This window comes from Carettochelys insculpta, chromosome 29 (genome assembly GCF_033958435.1).
Source record: "Carettochelys insculpta isolate YL-2023 chromosome 29, ASM3395843v1, whole genome shotgun sequence".
Lineage (NCBI taxonomy): Eukaryota > Metazoa > Chordata > Testudines > Carettochelyidae > Carettochelys > Carettochelys insculpta.
In genome coordinates, this window is record NC_134165.1 from 14,172,301 (window position 1) to 14,192,345 (window position 20,045).

Consider the following 20,045-nt stretch of genomic DNA (forward strand, 5'->3'; position numbering starts at 1 on the left):
CAGAGCTTGCCGTGGTCCCACAGCCGCCGGCCCATCCTTCCTCTGGCGTGAATGGTTCAGTTGGTCGCTCTGCAGAGCACGCAGAGCTCACATGCGTAAAACCCCGAGTCTGCAGTGCAATCCGTCTGCTTCAGCCCTGGGCCCTCTCACGAAAGCAGAAGGAAATCCAGGAATTAGGAGAAGATTCAGATTTTGCAACCGATTCTGTGCGCTCTCACCTGCAATCCAGGCAAATCAACCACACCAAGCCAGGTCCCGCCTGACGGACGGGAGAGAGACAGGCCTGGCCCAAGCCTTGGACGAAGTCATCACATTTCTCTTAGTTCTGAGTTCTGCTGGGCAGAGACGGTCTCTTATCCAGGGTCTGTGCCGCCCCCGGAACGACAGGGCCTGGTTTCTCTTGCTGCCTTGAGATTCTAGCACCTTGCAAGAAACACCCACAATCCCACCTCGCCAGGGCAGCACACAACAGCGAGACGGTTTTGTCCGGTGTCCCTGCATCAGCTTGTTCAAACAGCCACCTCTGCTCTCCGCGCCTTTGCAAGCCAGTTCCTCGGCTCCTTGCAACGCGCACGTGGTCTTCTCCCTCCACTGCCGGGGCCAGCGAGAAAGCCGACCGAGGGCGGCACCTTTCAGGCTTGGGCTTGAACGGGGTTTTTAATCAACAAACTCCCTTTCGCGCGGCCCGGAGGAAGAGGCTGAGATTGCAGAGGCAGGAGCCATGTGTCCGGCCAACCATCCTGGCGCCTTGCAGAGGCGAGGCGGGAATTAGCTCTGCGGAGCTCTTGGCGGACAGGCAAAGGCTGCTGGGAAAACGGCCTCAACTGGGGGCGGGGCTAAGAGCGGCAGCCTAGTGGACAAGGCAGGAGCTGCAGGTTCCGCGCCTGGATCCACCCTTACGGCCTCCGGCAAGCAAATACGGGACACGGGCTTGCGCGCATGTAGGGCCGCTGTCCCATGGTGAGGCGCTGGGGATGGGGGCTGCACAGCCTCCCAGCAGGGGGGCCAGGGAACGCGGCAGCCACCCTGCAGCGGGGGGGTTGCTGGGACAGGGAGGAGCTCCCTGGCACCGGGGGGCTACCGCCCCAAAGCACAGGGCGCTGGGAAACTGGGCAGCTGCCTGCAGCAGGGCCCCCCAGCCGCAGAGGCTGCCGCCCCAAGACACAGGGTGCCGGGGAGCAGGAGCCTCACAAAATACAGGACAATTTGCCGGTTTTCTTAAAGAAGTCGGGAGGCCGGTGAGAAGGCTCAGGCAAGGGACGGTCCCGGGAAAAACAGGACGGAGGGTCACACTGCCAGAGAGACTGAAGAGGGGATCGGACGGAGGTGTGTGCCCAGTGGTGTGGGGGAGGTGAATAAGGAAATGCTGAGGAGTCTTTCCCACGGTACAAACGCCAGGGACCAGCCGCCGCCCCCCATCAGCACCGAGACAAGAGAACTGCCCGTTTCGTCCAACACCTGATCCCACCAGGCAAAGCCCTGGGAAAGGCTCGGTACATTCTTGTCACTGCAGCGCGCACCCCCCCCACCCCGCTTGAGACCCCAAGCAACGCCCCCGGCGATCGCGCTGGTCAGGACTCAACCCTCCCCACGCGGAGCTGCTCGGGCTTGGGGAAACGGGTTTGGTTTTCGATCACAGCCCGCTGCCGGAACCTCTTTAGACAACAGCAGCCCCGTGTTCACATGAACAGCAGCAGCAAGAGCCTCCCCTACCCCTAACCCCACTGCACAACTAAGCCCGGCCGCAGCCTTGGACCGGCACACACAGCTCCCTGAGATTGTAAACAGCAGGCAGGAAGAGATCAATGTAAAGAGGGGGCGGCCCAGGCTGTAGGCCCTTGGGAAAAGCTGTTTCAAATCAACCAACTATTTTTCAGCCTAAATAAATAAATAAATAAAAAAGGTTGGAACCAGGGTCCCCGCTGTTTTTCCTTCCTTCTGTGGGTAGAATAAATTTTCCTCGATTCACCAAGGCCTGGAGGGACGTGCACCACTCACCACTCGCAGGCGCGCGCTGCTAACCAGCTGGCCGGCGCCCGTATTGCTGAGCTGATAGGGAAAATGCCGGCTGTGACCGACTCCAGACACTGAAGCCGCCCTGAGGAGCCCCAGGGGAGTCAGATCTTGCAGCTACCCCAGGCCAAGCCCCCTCCCCCTTCCCAGCCCGGTCCGTGGGGTGCACTGAAAGAGGCAGGGGGAGAGCGGAGAGACGCAGAGCCCCGTGCTGGGGGAAGGTGGGGGCGCTGGTGCGGCCACTCACGGTGCAGGCTGAGGGAGATGTTGATGGAATGCTCCTCCACAAAGCCCTTCAGGTTGGGGATGCGGGCGCACTTGAGGATGGTCTGGGAGGCGCTGTCGCCCACGTGGACCCAGCACACGGTGTCCTCCACGTAATTGAAGTCCATGGCCGTGGTCTGCTTGGTGCTGGTGGGCGTGATGTTGGGCACGGCGACGCCGCTCAGGTAGGTGGCCAGGATGTTCTGCGAGTTGGCGATGAGCAGCACCGGGGGCCGGTCCACGGGCTCTGGAAACGGGAGGGGAGAGCAGCCGTGGGGGGGAGAGTCCGGCTCACATCTGTCCCAGTCTACCCCCGCCCGTGGGCTCCGCCAGGCCACCCCACGCCCCAGCGGGGAACACGACGGGGCCATCGCCGCAAGAGGATTCCCAGCGTGTGGGGGCTGAGAAACCCTGCTGGGGGGCCTGGGGCAGGTGACCGAGCGATAACGTGGGGAGTCCCGACACCCACCCTGCAAACGTGCCTGCTCAGGACGGCCCAGCAGGTTGGTGCAAACTCCAGGCCCACGCACAAGCCAGGAGGACAATTTGCACGCATGCCACAGCCACCAGGTCGCTCTGAACCCACACGCACCCCTGGGTCGTGCACAAACACGGCCGCAGCGCCATGGATGCTCTGGAGCACCCCGGTGGCTCTGAACACACCCCAGGTCCCAAGAGCTGGTGCCAGCCGCAAGCCACCCCGGCTGCTGAACGCCCCCTACCTACCGTTCTTAGCTTTGCAGGATCGGTTATCGGGCTGCAGGAGATAACCCTCCACGCAGCTGCACGTATAGGAGCCCTCCGTGTTGGTGCATGTCTGACTGCAGGTCCCGTAGACGGCGCACTCATCGAAGTCTGCAAGAGAACGAGGCTGGGTCCCACAACTGCCTCTGTTACCCACGAGCCAGACACCCAGTGCCACGGTGGAGCAGCAGCAACAGGACAGGCGCAGGGAACACACACGGGACTCTGTCCCGAGGGTTCAAAGGCCGCATGGGACCAGCACAGTCCTTTAGCCTGTCCCGCTGCGTAAGGCAGGCCAGAGAATCTCACCAGCGTCCGGACGCTCTCCCCTTCTGCAGCCCCCTTCTGGAAGCGGGGACCCCAGGCCTGGCCAGAAACACCCGCCCGGGCTGGTCTCACGCATACAGCATGCAAAGCTAACGCCACTCCTGCTCCATGGCTCTCCCCGTTCTGATGCATCCCAGGGCGCTGCTCCCCATCGCTGCTCCGAGGGGGGTCCCCAACACGGCTCCCCTCCCTCCCACCACCGACCAACCTTTGCAGCTCTTCCTGTCCTCAGCCAGCTGGAAGGTGCTGTTGCAGTAGCAGGTGGGGCCGGCCAGGGTGGGGACACAGTGGTGCTGGCAGCCCAGGGCCGAGCAGTTGGACAGAAACTCTAAAGGAAAGGGAGGGGAGGACAGAACAGTGAGCAGTTCCGACGGTTGGGCACAGCGAAGGCTCCTGCGGGCATGAAGCCCCCCTCCCCGCCCCACAGCCCAGCCGCTCCCTGCTGATGTCCCCGCTACTCGCCTCTACCCACGGGCGGACCCAGTTCTGTTCTCCACACCACGGCACGCACGGACGGGGCACCGCCAACAGAAACGCACCACACCCGGCTGCGGGTGCTCTGCTAATCAGCTGGGTGGCATCCGGATTCCTCCTGAGCAGCCGCCCTGCACACGCCACGGGGAACCCTGATCCCCACCAGCCAGCGCAACCCAAACCCTCATCGCCAACGCAGAGGGAGGCGATGCCGAGCCAGGTCTCCTACCACTGACATCTTGTGACACCTCGGCCAGCTCACCCCCTGCGGACAGCAAGAAGGGGTATGGATGCAGGTATGGACATAGCTACCCTGCCACCTCCGGCGCCAGCTCCGGCAGGCAGACCCATACCTGCTTTGCTCTGGCATGCCCGGCTAACGCAAACAGCGAAGCCACGGCTGTGCGGGTGCCAAAGGCCCAGAGCTCCAGGTGGCGCCTGCATGGGCCCCATCACCGTGGCTTCAGCACAGCCGGCAGCCCTGCCACCTGGACTGACCAAGAGACACCCACGGGTGCCGCAGTGACCCCGGTGCAGCACAGGCGTATCCCAAGCCTGCAAGCTCAGGCACGTAGAGTTCTTTCAGGGGCCGGGGAGCAATAAGGAGAAGTTTGATCAATGATTTCTAAGTAGGGTGTCTCCCAACTGGACTGTTCAAGACGACAGGCCCAGTTGTCCGTTACCCAAAGGCTCGAGGTCTGGTTGGTGGTCGGTTTCAAGGGGCAGGGGGGTGCCCCAAGGATCAGTTCTAGGACCAGTCCTGTTCAACATCTATATTAACGACCTGGATGGGGGGGATGGATTGCACCCTCAGCAGATCTGCAGATGACGCTGACAGGTAGACAGGTTGGAGGGGAGGGATCGGGTTCAGAGTGGCCGAGAAAAAACTGGCGGATTGGGCCAGCAAAACTCTAATGAGGTTCAACAAGGACAAGGGCAGAATCCTGCGCTTGGGATGGAAGAATCCCCAGCTTCATTCCAGGCTGGGGACCGACTGGCTAAGCAGCAGTGCAGCAGAAAGGGACCTGGGGATTACAGTGGATGAGGGGCTGGATATGAGTCAACCATGTGCACTTGTAGCCAAGAAGGCTAACGGTATACGGGGGTGCTTTAGGAGGAGCATTTCCTGCAGATCTAGAGAAGTTATTATTCCCCTCTCCTCGGCACTGGGGAGGTCACATCTGGAGTACTGCCTCCAGCTCTGGGCCCCCCAGTATTGAAAGGAGGCAGATGCATTGGAGAGGATCTTGCAGCAGGCAGCCAAAATGATGGGGGGCTGGAGAAACATGGCCTCCAAGGAGAGGCCGAGGGACTTGGTTTATTTAATTTGCAGAAGAGAAGCGTGAGGGGCGACGTGAGAGCAGCCTTCAACTTCCTGAAGGCGGGTTCCGAAGGGGATGGAGAGAGGCTGTTCTCAGTGGTGACGGACGGTGGAACAAGGAGCAGTGGGCTGAAGTTATAGGGGTAGAGGTGTAGGTTGGATACTAGAAAAAACTCTTTCCCCAGGAGGTGGTGAAGCGCTGGAATGTGCTACCAAGACAGGTGGTGGAATCTCCATCCCTAGATGTTTTTAAGTCCCGGTTTGCCGTACTCCTGGCTGGGATGATTCAGTCGGGGTTGGCCCTGCTGCGGGCAGGGGGCTGGACTCGATGACCTCCTGAGGTCCCTGCCAGCCCTGGGAACCGACGCTTCTAGGGTTCCATCGAGCAACAAGGGAAAGGGCTGCACAAGCCACTTTGCGACGGTGGCAGAATTTGGTTCCGGAACACGAGTCTCGGCGCCGCTGCCCTCGGCTGCGTGACTCAGCAGGTCCGGTTTAAAGACTCGGCCAGAAGAGACGAGGAGCGGGAAGCGAATTGCTGCCACGTGGGCCCAGGGTGCACCAACCTCGCTTCTCCACCGAGGTCTGTTTCTCCAGACGAGCTGCGCCGGGCACTGCACTCTGCCCCGGGGGGCTCTGGAAATGCATGTGCCAGGACGAAAGCAGCACGAGAGGCTGTGCTTTGAAGACACAGGATCGTGAGAAACCAGCGGCACGGCAGAAGCACGGGCACTGGTACGCCAGGCCCTAGCCTTGGTGCCAGGCTCTTGCAGTGAAATTTAAGCTGCAAGAACATACAAAAATCTGGACTGGATCAGACCAAAGGCCCATCTGGCCCAGGAGCCTGTCTGCCAACAGCGGCCAATGCCAGGGACCCCAGAAGGAATGAACTGAGCAGAGAATCATCCAGCAATCCCTCCCCCTCACCTATTCCCAGCTTCTGGCAAACAGAAGCCAGGGACACCGTCCCTGCCCCCGATGGACCTGTCCTCCAGGAACTCTTTTTTGGACCCCGTTCTCGTTCTGGCCCTCACAGCATCCTCCGGTGAGGAGTTCCACAGGTCGGCCACGCAGAACGTGAAAACACACTTCCTTTGGTTGGTTTCAAAGCTGCTGTCTACTCCTTTCAATGGGCAGCCCCTAGTTTTCCTTACTCCCTTCCCCCACACACATCTTGAATTTATGGCCCTCTCTCACATCCCCTTCAGCCACCGGTCTCTATTCCAAGCTGAGAAGAGCCGGGTGCATTCACCTCTCCTCACGGGACAGCCGTTTCCAAACCACTCGCTGCTCTTTCGTGAATTTCTTCCAGTGCCAAGACCTCTTCTTTGCGATGTGGACGTGGTGTGGATCGCTCGTGGTGACGAGATATTCTCTGCCTTACGCTCCATCCCTTCCTTAATGATCCCCAACATTTGGTTTGCTTTTTTGGCTGCTGCTGCTCTCAAGAGAGCCCTCCTGAAGCAGGCCCAGCTCTCTCTCTGGAGCGGTAACAGCTGATTTAGTCCCTGTCGTTTGGGACGTATTAGTGGAAATGCGTTTTCCCATATCTTTACTTTGCATTCATCAGCTCTGAATTTATAGGTTATAAAACGGAAGCTACAACGATTTGGACATATTTGCAGAACGAACGACGAAGGAAAAAGTCAAGACCCTGGTATTGGGCATAGCGGATGGCTCGAATAGGAGAGGCAGAACCCACAGAGAATGGATAGATGATATAGTAGATTCTGTAGACTAGCTCTGAACCAAACTAAGCTGCTCTGCACTGGATAGGGAAAGATGGAAGGAAATAGCGAGAGAGGCACCAGACACCAACGGGTGCTGAGCCCGCGGTTATTGATGATGACGACGACGAGCTCTGAATTTCCTCTGCCGTTCGATTGCCCAGTCACCGAGCACTGCGAGATCCGTTTCAACCTCGGCACCACCTGGTTGGGGTTGAACAGTCCTGAGCAGCTGCATATTGGCCCCCTGGGGTGCATTCACAGCAGGCCCGCACATCACGTGGCGCAAACAAGCACAGCCTGCAGGCACTGCCGAGGTGGGCGCTGGACAGGCCCTGCCCAGCCGAGAGCTGGCATGTGCAGGTAAGACACTGAAGGGGACAACTCTCCTCTGTTCTTGGCTACCCCACCCTCGGGCGGCTTGACTGACAAGCCCCAGAACCCAGCGCTGCCACAGGGCTGCCTGCAACAGGGGCTTCTCCATCCTTCAGAGGGGTGGCCTCTTTCCCAGCTCTCCAGCAGGGGATGCTCCATTGCTCTCGGTGGGGGAGGAGCAGGGAATTTACCTCTTTGTTCTCCAGCAGGGGCTACTCCATTGTTCTCAGTAGGAGAAGGATCAGGGAATTTACCCCATTGTTCTCAGTGGCAGGGAGTGGCTAGGGTGACCCCATTGGGAGGCTCAGCTCTTTTGACCGCCGGCTGCAGCAGACACGGAGCAGGAGCAGGTCTGGACTGTGGCTCCTGCCCCAATTGGGCAGCAGCCGGGCCCTGGGAAGCTTTGGGGTGGTCAGCACCCCACTGATTCCTCCCTACACCGACCCCCCCGACACACACAGCTGGACTCACTGGCCAGTGCAGGGAACACACAGCCCAACCTGCCCATTAAGCCAATCGAGGGAAGGTGCTGGAGGAGCCCCCCCAGGCACATGGATGTCGCCAGGTCCTGTTACACCCTCAGAGGGGGAAAGCTGCTGCAGACGCCACAGCGGCCCCCTTGGCTCAATGCCCAGCTCCAGAATATGTGCCAGAATTCAGGTGCTAGCTTAGGGAAATTTGCATCTCTTGATGCACGCTGCAGTGACACGGTGCAAACCGCCTGCTTCGTTAGCAGGTGCTGTAGCTGAGCATCTGGCTTGATAACGAATGTCTTCATGCGCCGCCAGGCAGGGCTACCGTCTGCACTGAGCCGAGGCAGAAAGAAATGAGGTGACTTTCCCAGGAAGCCTATTGCCAAGCAGGGAACAGACCCCACCCCCCAGCTCACACCCAAACCTCTGCACCACGCCCGGGGGGCAGATTTGCTGCTCAGGTGGCCTCAAGCGACCTGGGAACAGGTCGTCCTTCCCCACCCCCAATGCAGCCCAGAAAGCAGCCAGGCAAGCGCCAGGCAAGGACGAAATTTACCCGCGGCCCTGGCAAACCCACACAGCTTTCGCGACCCAATTCGCACACAAAGGACTGGGAAGGCGGTGGCTTTGTGGCAGGAGGCAAGCTCGTTGTGGGAAGCAGAAGAACCCTCCGGCCCACAAAGGTCTCTTTGTTTCGGGCTACTTCCCTCTCCTGCCCGGCGCTCGGCTTGGGGGCGGCAGGCAGGATGGACTCGGGGCCGTCTCGAGGCTGTCTGCAAATGAAGCCGAACGCGGACCCTGCCAGGCTGAGAAAATCTGGCGGTTTCTCCACGTTCCCCCTGCTGCGGCCCTCTCGCGGCGTCCTCACCGTGGAACCATCCCACGCTTGGCCAGCTGGTTCGGGGGCGGGGGGGGTCTTTCCCCTGGAAGAGGCACCAGCTCCCGCCCAGCCCCATGGCAGGGACCGGCCAGCTCAGGGGGGGCCGGGAATGGGGCCCTGTCCCTCTAAGGGTTGTTGGCTCCCATGCAGTCCCAGATCGGGGGGCTGGCGGGAGTGGGGAAGAGGCAGGGAGCCTCCCAAGGGAGAGGCCATCTCTGACCACGGCACAGACAGGGGGCAGGAGGGGGCTTTAGTCACACCTTGCAAGTCAATTCAGGGCTGGAGAAGAAAGGGGGCAGGGGGGAGTGCAGGAATGTCAGCTGCAGTCCCCCTGCCACAGACCCCTTCCCCATGGGTCTGGAAAGCCCCTCGTCTTCCCAGCCCCCAAACTGCATTAAAGCCAGAGAGGGAATTTCCCCCCTCTGGCCCCAGCCCTCTGCATCCACGCAGGCCGGGGAGGGCAGGGGAGCAGAGGGTTCCAAGTCCCTTCTGCTTTGCCTACTGGAGGGTCAGAGGCCGAGGCTGGGGTAGGGGGGGCTTTCGGGATCCCATTGCGACTAGTGAGAGAGCGAGGACTGGGTCCCGTCAGGCAGCCCTGCCAGCAATCGGCAGGGGGAAATCAGGCCTCTGAGCTGCGCCGGCGTGGCCTGCAAACGTCACAGATTCGCACCCCAACACTTGGGGAGCTGCCGCCTCATGCAAGGTCTGAACAGGGGCAAATTCCCACGCTAGCTCAAGGGCCGGACCCCTCACCCCGTTACAGCCAGACCCAAACACTGGATTGAATCTAGATTAGTGACTCCAGCCCACAGGTGTGTGCAGACGCTCTGACTCTGGTGGAAAGGTTGGTCCACGCTCCGCTGGACTGGTGTAACGGATCTCCTTGTTTCAGCGAGAGCTGATCTGTCGCCCCTCAGCTGAACTGCAGACTTAGACTCACCGGGCTGGCCAAGCCCTCGAGGGTCGAGTCCAACCCTCCGCTGGAAGCAGGAGCAACCCCCAGCAAACCACCCCAGCCAGACGTCTGTCAAGTTGGGCCTTAAAAACCACCCTGGGCTGAAGCGATGGCAGGGCAGCTAGAGACAGCTGGGAAAAGTCCCCCCCACTGCACACAGCCCCACCGGTGCCCCTCCCTCTCCACTGACAGGTCCCCGTCCCCTACGCCAGCCCTGGGCGCCCCACCACCAGTGTCCAGTCTGCACCCACTCACTAGCCCAGCCCTGGCTCTGTCCCCAGCACAGCTCTGCCAGTCCAGTCCCCCTCCAGCCCTGCCAAAAGCCCCCACTACCTCAGCCGTGCTGATGCCCCTCCTGCCCAATGCCCCCCCGCTCTCCCAGCCCTTCCCAAAGTCCCCCCCGCTCTCCCAGCCCTGCCCAACGCCCCCCACCCCCAGCCCCCGCTCTCCCAGCCCTGCCCAAAGTCCCCCCCGCTCTCCCAGCCCTGCCCAATGCCCCCCCCCAGCCCCCGCTCTCCCAGCCCTGCCCAAAGTCCCCCCCGCTCTCCCAGCCCTGCCCAACGCCCCCCACCCCCAGCCTCCACTCTCCCAGCCCTGCCCATTCCCCATGCGGGACCGTAGGAGTCATCTGCACGCACTAGCACGGCCAGGGACAGCCGCTGATGAGCTCGGTGCCACCCCAGTGCGCAGGGCTGGGCGTGGTAGGACCACGCCAGAGCAGCTGCCCAGGCTGGGCGCTGGCTCCTTCCACGGCTGCAGTTGCTGGGAGATCCCCCCACCGCCGCGGCCGTCTGATTTATTCCCACAGGGCGCCGCAGCTGCAGACCCACGTCCTGTAGCCGCACGGGGCTCTCGCTGCCGGGGTGGGGGGGCAGCTGCAGCGGTGCAGACGGCCCGTGTGGCCGTGCACGGAGGAGGAACTTTTCCCGAACATCCCCCCCGGGCGCTCCCTTACCCCGGCAGTGCGGGCCCTCGTCCGAGCCATCTGCACAGTCGTGCGCGCCGTTGCACAGCTTGCTCATGGGGATGCAGAGCTCCGTGCCCAGACAGTTGTGCTCATTGGGCTGGCAGCGTGACACCTTGCTCTGCGGACCTGCAAAGAGCAGAAGACAGGAGCGAGTCAGCCGAGAGGGGCGGGGGCCGGTACCATGGCCGGGGGCTGCGGCAGGACCCAGCCCTCCCGTGCACAGAGAACCCTGTTCCCACAGCAACACCCCCACAGCCCCGGGAGCAAGCCCTGCCCCCGACACCCCGCTCCCTCCAGGCTCCCCAGCTGTCCCGACATCACCCCACCCGCCAGGCCTGCCCGCCCGGGACCCTGAAGCCACCAGGCTGCCTGCGGCCGAGCAGAAAGGGATGGCTACACCCAGATGGGCCGGGCCTGAGCCCCCCTGCTCCCCCAGAACAGGGACTGGGCAGCAAAGAGAGCCTGCCTGGCGGGAGAGGGAACCCGAGGGGCAGTGGGTGCCATGCGCCCCTGGGGGGTGGTCCCTGGCTGGGGCAGCTACTCCAGGGCTGAATTAGCCCCTCGGCCTGCACGACCTTCAAACGGCTTGTGCCCAGCCCTGCACATCTCCAGAGAGGGCTGCATCTCGGTCCCTCGCTAGCTGTCCCGGTGGTGGCCACAGTCAAGGAGGAGCCCCCCACCCCCGAGTTTATGAAAATTAGCTTACGAATATGCATAACTCGAGGATGACTTAGGCAAGATGCAGCATGTGACATCTTTAAAGTGACAACCCGCTGGCGGCACATTCTATTTCTGGGCGCGTCCCACTCTGGGGGGTGAAGTCAGAACTACGAAGCCCGAATCTGTTTAACACAGGTCAAGCCTCAGGAGCTGACTGGTGCTGAAGGAGAGAATGTGCTGGACCACAGGAGGTCAATATCGTCTGGCACGTTATCAACCCTTCCATGGCTTCCTTAGCAGACAATTAGGGGCAAGTTACAGCGAAGTAACAGCCCAGAACGCAGCCAGGACTGGTGGCTGGAAACAAACTTTATGGGACCGTAGGAACTTGGCCACCCCCATGGTAGTGGTCATCCGCCTTGTTAAATTCCTGCTGGATGAGAACGTGCTGGACTGGAGAGGTTCAACCTGTGACTCAATGTGCGTACAGGGCCATTGGTGATACTCCGGAAACATAACAGCTGGGTGCTCAGAGCAACGACCTGCGAATAGCTCTGTCTCCCTCTCAGTCTGGATTCTGCTTGGTCCTGCCAGGACATGTGGCCAGGCCAGCTGATGCTGGAACCTATTCTGGGGCTGGTACTTTTCCCCTCAAGGTGGGACCGGTTGAAGTGAACATAAAGGATTCCTGGGAAGGGAGCGAGTTGCAGGGCATTTACCACCCCAGATGCCTGCTGGAAACATCTAGGGCGGAACAGGGAGAAGGACTGAGCCCCAAAGACGATGAGAACTCCGGTTAGGGTAAGAATTTGTCCGTAAGAGCATCCCTAGTGTGCTCGGCTGTGCTTGCTTTGACTCAGGGACTCGCTTTGATCACTTAACCTCTCTGTCTTACTCTTCATAACAACTCTTCTGTTCACTCCAAGCCCAGAGTAAATCACTGTCACCTGTGGGGGGGGCAGCCAGTCTGGGGCTCTCCCTGGCACCGGTGGAGGACGAACCTCTGATGAGCTTTCTCGGGGTAGGACTTTTATACAGAGCGTAACGAATTCCTCTGGCGTTTGGCCCCTTTTGGGGCTCATGTTCCGGGGTGCTTGGCCCACACAGCTGAGCCGGCTCAGCATCTGTGTTGCTCTGCTGTGCCTTGGCTGGGGGAGACCACTGGACTGCTACTGAGCTACCCCTGGGAACCGGCACCATGCAACAGCACAACCACGTGAAGAGCCGGGATGGACCCTCTCCTCCTGGTGCATCGTTGGCTCCCAGGCTCTGCCTCCTAGGGCCGGAGTCCTGCCCCGGGAGAAACCAGCTCCAGCCCCTGCAGCGGTCTGGTCCCTGTGGGGCAGCCAAGCTGACGAAGGAAGAGGCTGGCTGCAGAGGGAGACGAGCTACCCAGCCCTGCCCTTTGCACAGCTCTTTTGCAGAGGAGGCAGTCCGTCGGGCCCGACGACGACGTCTCGAGCTTGCACAGGCTCATCGGTTGTGGACTCGCATGTGGCTGAGAGTCCGAGCTCTGAACGGCCTGGGCGTTCACAGTGGGGGCAAGGGAACTGTCCTGGCTCTGTTGTTTTCCTCCTCTCACAAGCATCAACGAGGCGTACGCGTGTCGTACGAGCACGCGCCAGCCTGGCCGGTCTTTTGCACGCTGCTCTAGCTGATCTGGTTTTAAACCGGCGTGAGCAATGTCGGCCTTCACGCAGCCTTTATACCTCTTGCGAGGCCGACCTTGATTCCTTTCGCCCAGGGAGAGTTCACCGTAGAGAAGTTGCTTAGGGATTCTGGACTCCTCCATTCATATGACGTGCCCTGTCCAGCGAAGCTGGGCTTTCCGAATCACGACTTCAATGCTCGTGGTTCCTGCTCTGTCCAACAACCAGGACATCATCCCTGTCCCACAGGAGCTGCAGTATAACTCTGCAAGGGGGTATCAGTAGAACAGGTCGAGCGCAGCAGAGAGCAGCCTTCAAATTCCCAGTGCAGAGACCCCCCCAAGGGAAGAAGGTGCAAAGCAGAAGGGAGATGAGCAGGGACATGTCGTCTCTCAGGGGAGAAACACGCAGGAATTGCCGTTTCCTGCTTGGGAGCAAGGCTGTTCCTTCTGGCGAGCCACTCTGGTCAGGGAAAGGCCCCTGCCAGCCCCACTCAGGGTTGCTCAGCCAGGGCTACCCGATTCCTCACAGAGCCTGACTTTGTTCTTCCCGACCCTGACCGAGAGCTGTTTAGCACCGCTCCCAGCCAGAACCTCCATGCAATCTCCCTGCCCTCCAAACTCACTCGCACAGGCTCCGAACGGCAAACGGCCAAGGGACAGCACACCGAGCTCCCAGCCAAACCTCTGACGCAGGTCAGGGTTGTGAAATACGGAGCTTCCCTTCCCTGCCCGCTGCGCCGGGCCCAGAACATTTCCACGCCAACGGACACAGCCAGTAACACGCACAAAGGGAGACCCCGGCTTCCCCGGGCAGCACATGTTCTCCTTGTTCCTTTGTCTTGGGTGAGAGGCCTATGCAAGGCCGCCCAGGAGGGATGACTCTGTTTACAGTGCCGAGATGGGCACCCTGGCCTAGAGAATGGGCAGCAGGAGTGGCCCTCCTTCAGCTCCGTGGGCTGCAGAATTCGCAACCCAGACGCCCTACCGGGAGAGGGTATTTTGCTATCTGGGCTTGCGCACCTCAAAGGTGCAGGACTGGAATCACAGCGGCTGGCCAGCCGGGGAGCACAGGGCCCTCACAGCGTTGTGTGCAGTCAGTGCGCACCTCGCGTCCCGGGCCGGGGCTGTAGGAGCAACGCTTTAGTCACAACGGCAGGAGAAAAACCACACGGCTGGAAACCGGCACCCCTGTGCGCGGGCAGTGGGAAACAACGCGTCTCGAGGGCCGCATGCAGAACCCTGCCGGGCCACAGGCAGGGGCTCCCTCGAATTGTTTCCATCCACGGGTGGATTAAGTTTTGTTCTGTGTACCCAGGCACACGTGGACGTACACCACCCGCGGAGACACACGCTGCCAGCTGCGGCCGCTCGGCTAATCAGCCGGACGGCACCTGAATCTCTCAGCTTAGAGGAAACGCTGGCTGCGGAGGGCACCCCACGGGCATAGTGGGTCAGAACAGGGCAGGGGCTGGGAGTTAGGACACCTGGGTCCACAAGGGGACAGAGATTCCGGGCTTCTAGGTTCTGTCAAACTCTGTCACTGCTTGAGCCATCCCCTCCTCTGGGATAAGGCAGTTTGATTTATTACCCGGCCCTCCAACTAGATTTAGAGCCTTCTTAACAGCCACTACACAATGGCTTTTGTCTCTAAAGAGAGCACTAAATAAACAGCAGCCCTCTCCTAGGCCCAGCCGAATTGCAAATTAAGGGTTAATTAGCCATGTTTCCAAACCGGCCACGGGAAGGCACCCAAAGGCAGCATGCAGTCCGTCCAGCAAAGCCCATCATCCCTGCGGAAAGAGCTGATCAACTACTTATCGCAAACGGGCAGGGTTAATTTACAAGCCACTTTGTTTCCTTTCAACTGCATTTGCTCGTTAATAAACGAGCCAATTCATTACATGTGACAAGCCTGTGGTACACCCCAAAGGGCTGCATTAGACAGGAATTTTTAACCTCGGAAAACCACTTTAAAAGCAGCAGTTCTTTCCCCCACAAACGCAGCCTGTAATTGATTTGGCACCGGCCCAAAGACTTGTAACAATGGGAAAAGAACAACAAGTGAGAGATAAGAGGGCACCGAGCCAGGACCAGGGACGACTTCGTGGGCTGCCTGGCTGGGGAGTCAGTGTGGGACAGGAAGGCTCAGTTACACCCCACTGTCATGGATGTGTCTGCGATTGCCCTGGCGTAAGCCACACCCAGATCCCTCTTATTTAGCATTCGGATGGTGGCCCCGCGCCTGGAGGAAGGTGCTAGGTGCTGTACGAACGCCGCAAAAATACGCGGCCCACGCATCCAGGAGCGCCCAGCCTCCGACCACTTCATACCGGTGGCGGAGGGGCTTTCGAACTCCAGCCACCTCATCCAATGCAAATACTCCGGGCTGCTCCAGCTCCCCCTTCCTCCCTACAACTGGGGATGCCAGTGGAAACCCTTTCACGCACCGGCCGGGCAGCAGGGAAGCACGCCAGTGCCGTGGAACGCTGCCACTCATTTGTGCAGCCCTGGTCCCACACCAGGAAAGCCAGGCTGCACCGAAGGGCCGGTCCTGCGTTTGGCTGCCAAGGTGGAGCCCGGTGGCACACCGGCAGCCCTCTCAATTTGCAGCTCCCCAAGCCAGCAGGGAGAAACGGGCCGCACACACCGCACCCGGTGGGGAGAGCGCAGGACTTATGAGGAGAGGCTGAGGGACTCAGGCTTGCTCCTCAGCACAGAAGCGTGAGGGGTGATTTGACAGCAGCCTTCAGCTCCCTGAAGGGGGGGTCCAAAGAGGACAGAGAGAGGCTGTTCTCTGAGGTTGCAGTGACAGGACAAGGAGCAGTGGTGGTCCAGGTTGGATACTAGGAAGAACTATTTCACTGGGAGGGTGGTGAAGCGCTGGGATGGGTTACCTGGAGAGGTGGCGAAACACTGGGGGAAACACACATCTTGTAGAGCAGGGAGGGACCTTGAGAAGGTCATCGAGTCCAGACTCCTGCCCTCAAGGCAGGACCAAGCACCCTCTCTGAGCTATAAAACCTAACCTGCCCCAGGCCCTTGAAGGCTGCTCGAGGATTGAACTCTCAACCCTGCGTTGACAGAGCCAGTGCTCTAACCACTGAGTTATCCCTGCTCAGTTGGTCCCCGCTGGCACAGACCAGCCACGCCCCACGGTGCTGCCCGTTTCATACCAGCTGAGGATCCGAGCCCATCTCCTCCCCAAATGACTCCAAGAGTCAGACGGGAGAGACTTTGATTGCGATGTGCCAGGGCAGCTGGGCGGGGGGAGCTGGAGATGCAGACCAAACAATCGGTCTGTGCTGCCTCCCTGTTTGGCTGGCAGATGCCTTAGAGAAGGCTGAACTTCGAACGGCACTTTTTTGAAACCAGCCCCTCTGATGCTCCTTTCTGGCCAGCAGGACTCACATCCATCGGTCACTGCCCCACAAACGCACTTCTCCCCACGGACCGTCCCCATGCAGACGCCCCGGCCCAGCAGACTGCAAAACACATAGAAGCAGAAACCAGGAGGAGTCCCGGGGCAACTTAAAGACTAACAAATTGATTAGCTGCCCCAGGATTCCTCTGAAACAGACAAACACGGCTGGCTGTCTCTGGGGCTGGCGCTGGCAGCCAACATAGCGAGAAGAGCCGGTTTTCTCCCAGTTTGGTAAAGCTCAGTAATTCAAGAGCCGCAATGCACATGAATCCGAGAAGGTCCTTAATAAATAATGCGCTGCAGACAATCCATCCTTCTTGCCGGACTTTTCGTGACCCCTCGTTTAAGACGCACGCGCACACCATGACTTGTAACGCGGTGTGTGTTAACTGCAGGACGTTCACAAACATCTTACACATCCCACTTCCTCACACTTCACGTGTGTTTGTACCACCGGCTTCCTGACTCTGACTCCCGAGCCCTCCCTCTCTCTCTGGACGAAGCTATGGGGGAGTTGGCCAACGTTTCGAGGTCACACGTTGTTTGCTATTTAGATGCGAGTTGCTCATTGTCGGGCTGTCAGACGTTCACCATTTATCGAAAATAATCAGGCTTTTTTTTTTTTGTTTTTAAACTTCGTACTTATCATGTCGGAAGCCGCAGAGAAGTCCTTCAAGCGTCACGTGAAGCTCTGAAGCCACAGGTTGCAGAGAGCTGCTGTGGGGGATGCGTTGGTAGCACAACAGAGCAAACCTTCTACACGGACGACGGCGTCTCAGGCTGGACGGGGAGGGGGACGGAGATCGGCGGCACCCCTACTCATTAACACGCCCCTCCGTGTGACCTGCACGAGCAACCTTGTCTGCAGCACTTCTAGCAGTCGCGCTCAAAGCGCTTGGCAAAGCGGGTCGGTCATCTTCGCCTCCAAGCTAGGGAAACTGAGGCCCGGGACAAAATAGCGAGTTGCCCAGCCGCAAAGCCAAAGTCGAACTCAGCTCCCCTAGAGCCAGTCCAGGGTTCCACCCACTCGGGATCAGTCCACACCGCCCCCATGTCGGACCTGGGTGAAACGCACCAAAAAGGCACCGAATCCCATTTGAACTCCAGGAGCTTTTGAAAAATCTGACCCCTCCTCTACATGGGCAAGCGGGCCCTGTTTCACTTAAACCGATGCAGTTTCCCTGTGCGAACCCAGAGGAGACCATGCCCAGGCTTAGCTTTAAGCTGCCGCTGCAGGACCGCAGCCGGGGAATGCTTCAGAAATTCCCCAGCGAGGAAACCGCTGGGACCAGACAGCATTTCATCAGCCTCCGATGCCATCCCAGTCTTATTCCCCAATGCAAACGGTGCTGCCTCCGTGCCGGGCTCCAGCACTCCCACATGCAGCTTGCACTCCTGGGCTTTAAAACACAACCCACTCTCCGTGCCAGAGAGATAAGCTGGCCTGGCGTAGCCGGGGTCGGGCTGGTGTGCGAAAAGCCCCTCTGACAGCCCCAGGAGATAGGGGCTTCACAGCCCCTCGCAGGTGCTGACAGCTTAGATCCCTGGGTGTGCCCAAGGGAGGCTGGGCCAGAGCAGGGTGGACAAAGGCCACAGCGCAAACGCAGCGGTCCCTTGCAACTGCCGAGTGCAAATGGATGTCACAGCTGCTGGCGTAGCAAAGCCAGGCCAGGCCTTCCGCCGGGGTAACTAGCGACGTCACCAGGGATTTGCCCCCCAAAGTCTCAGCAAGTGGCACACAGGCACGGATGCACTTACACGCCCGCTCACATCCGTGCAAGCACACCATGGCTGCAGTCTCACCCTGAGTGTGAAAAACACCTGGCAACCACCGGCTTCCTAAGGATGCTGCCCCCACAGTGTCAGGGCACAACCTGAGTTTTGTGCCTCCCAAGTCAACTCCCGTCCCCAGACAAAAGTCTCCAGCGCACGCGGTGCCTGGAAGTCCGGCTGGCCGGCGGGGAAGGTCTGAAGGGGACGTGCTGCTGCCACAGAGAAGACAGCCTGGTTTGAGTTACGCCTCATCCACCGCCACCGCTGATCCCTCCCTCTGCGTGGGGCTGGGCAGCTGCTTTGCCGCCTGATCCTGCTTAGGCTGCGGCTGCACTGCACGAGGAGGAGGCAGCTCCGTTCCGCACCCGTGTTCGTTAGCAGAGGTTCAAACAAGGCAACCTGGGTTAGCAACTCCAGTCCAAGCCCAGCTCAGCCGCAGGCGTCAACTCAGCCCGCCCAGCCCAGTGCCTGTGGCTCCCTGGTGCTTGAACACAGGTTCGCTCACCCAGCGGGAGACGGCCCCTTTTCTCTGCTGCTAGCGCAAGGCAGGGCCCAGCTTCAGCCGCCTGCTGCTACGTCCCAGGTCCGTGAGCACATGCCCCACACAGAGCTAAGATGCTGGAAGCTGCTGCAAGAGGCTTCCAGGCTCCAGAAGAGGGGGGCCATTCCCGGGTTGTTTTCTTTACTTGCACCCGGATTTAAAAGGCTCCTGCTTATCTGCAGTCAACTCGTAAAATAAACTGACCGTGTCCAAGCCCAACAAGCTCGTCAGCAGCAACCCGGACAAGGAGCATTCAACAAATCACCTTCAAAAAGATTTTTCTTAACTTCTGCCCCCAACAGGGCAGAATAAGGGTAGGTCCCTACACACAGGGCAGCAACTGTAGTGATGTGAGTGCACCATTCCCGCAGGCCTGGTGAGGACGCTCTGTGCTGAAGGGAGAAAGCTCTCCCTCTGGTATACAAAAACCACCTCTAGAAGCGGACGCTACGTCTCCGAGAGCCGCTCTCCCACCGACACAGCTCTGTGCACTTAGGTCGGTGGAACTTACGTCGCTGGCGGGGGAACAGTATCAGAGGGGCCGGCACCCACAAAAGCAACGAGAAGTCCTGGGGCACCTTAGAGACTAACAGATTTATTTGGGCAGGAGCTTTCGTGGGGAAACGCCACTTAGAGGCACAGAGCTGCACCTTGCAAAGTGTTTTTTACCCAGGAAAGCTTATGACCAAATAAATCCTCATTTTTCATAGACTACGGTGTAGAGAGGAGCTAAGGCTTCTCTGATGGAGGGGCACCGGGGGCTTTAGCTCAATTCGCACCATCTTTTTAAGAAGAGCCGCGGAAATGCCGAAGATTTCTGGTGCACTACCAGGCAGTGTTCCCTGTAAGCAAGGCACTCAAGCAGCTCCTCAGAAGAGATTCAAATGCCGCCCAGCTGATTAGCAGAGTGCCCGCTGCTACGTTTCGTTTTGACTGGTGGTGCACGGGCCTCCGTGCACATGAAAAAATTATTCTGCACATGGGTGGAAAAATGCTCACGTGGCTAGGAAAGACTACAGGGAACAGTGCTACCAAGAGTCCCGTTTTTACTGTGACTGCTGCGGGAATGCTAGAACAAGCTAGCTCAGGGTTTATGCCACCAGCAAGTCACAGGCTTGTCAAGAGTACGACAGAACCCATGGGCGATCTGGTTCCGTTTCTGCACGTGCTGTACGATGGTTCTCTGTCAAATGGGGAGATGTGTGTCAGGCTTGCGTCCTGGATCCAAGCCCGGTCAACACCTTCACTGAGGAATCCAACGACGCCTGTGAAATTTGTGGCTGACGCCGTGTGAGGAGGGCTTGCAAGCATCTTTGAGGACAGGACTGGAACCCAAAAGGACCCTGACGCTTTGGAAATCAACACAGGGAAAGGCAACAAGGACGAAGGCACAATGAAAGGCACGAAGACCAAACTGGGGGCTAACGCCAGGCCGTCACGCGGCTTAAGAGCGGATTGCTCACGCTGAGCAATCGCCCA

The 20,045-nt window shown here is 59.5% G+C and overlaps 1 protein-coding gene across 1 annotated transcript in view; it reads right to left on the bottom strand.

Annotated features, from left to right (window-relative positions):
- The window catches only part of LRP1 (LDL receptor related protein 1), a 169,046-nt gene that overhangs the window by 105,768 nt on the left and 43,233 nt on the right, over positions 1–20,045 (bottom strand). Inside the window, exons 3-6 of the mRNA XM_074980191.1 lie at positions 10,509–10,646; positions 3,557–3,676; positions 3,004–3,132; positions 2,261–2,524 (exon numbers count right to left, since the gene is read on the bottom strand). Of these exons, the coding sequence (XP_074836292.1) occupies positions 2,261–2,524; positions 3,004–3,132; positions 3,557–3,676; positions 10,509–10,646 (651 nt within the window). The remainder of the gene's footprint in view (positions 1–2,260; positions 2,525–3,003; positions 3,133–3,556; positions 3,677–10,508; positions 10,647–20,045) is intronic.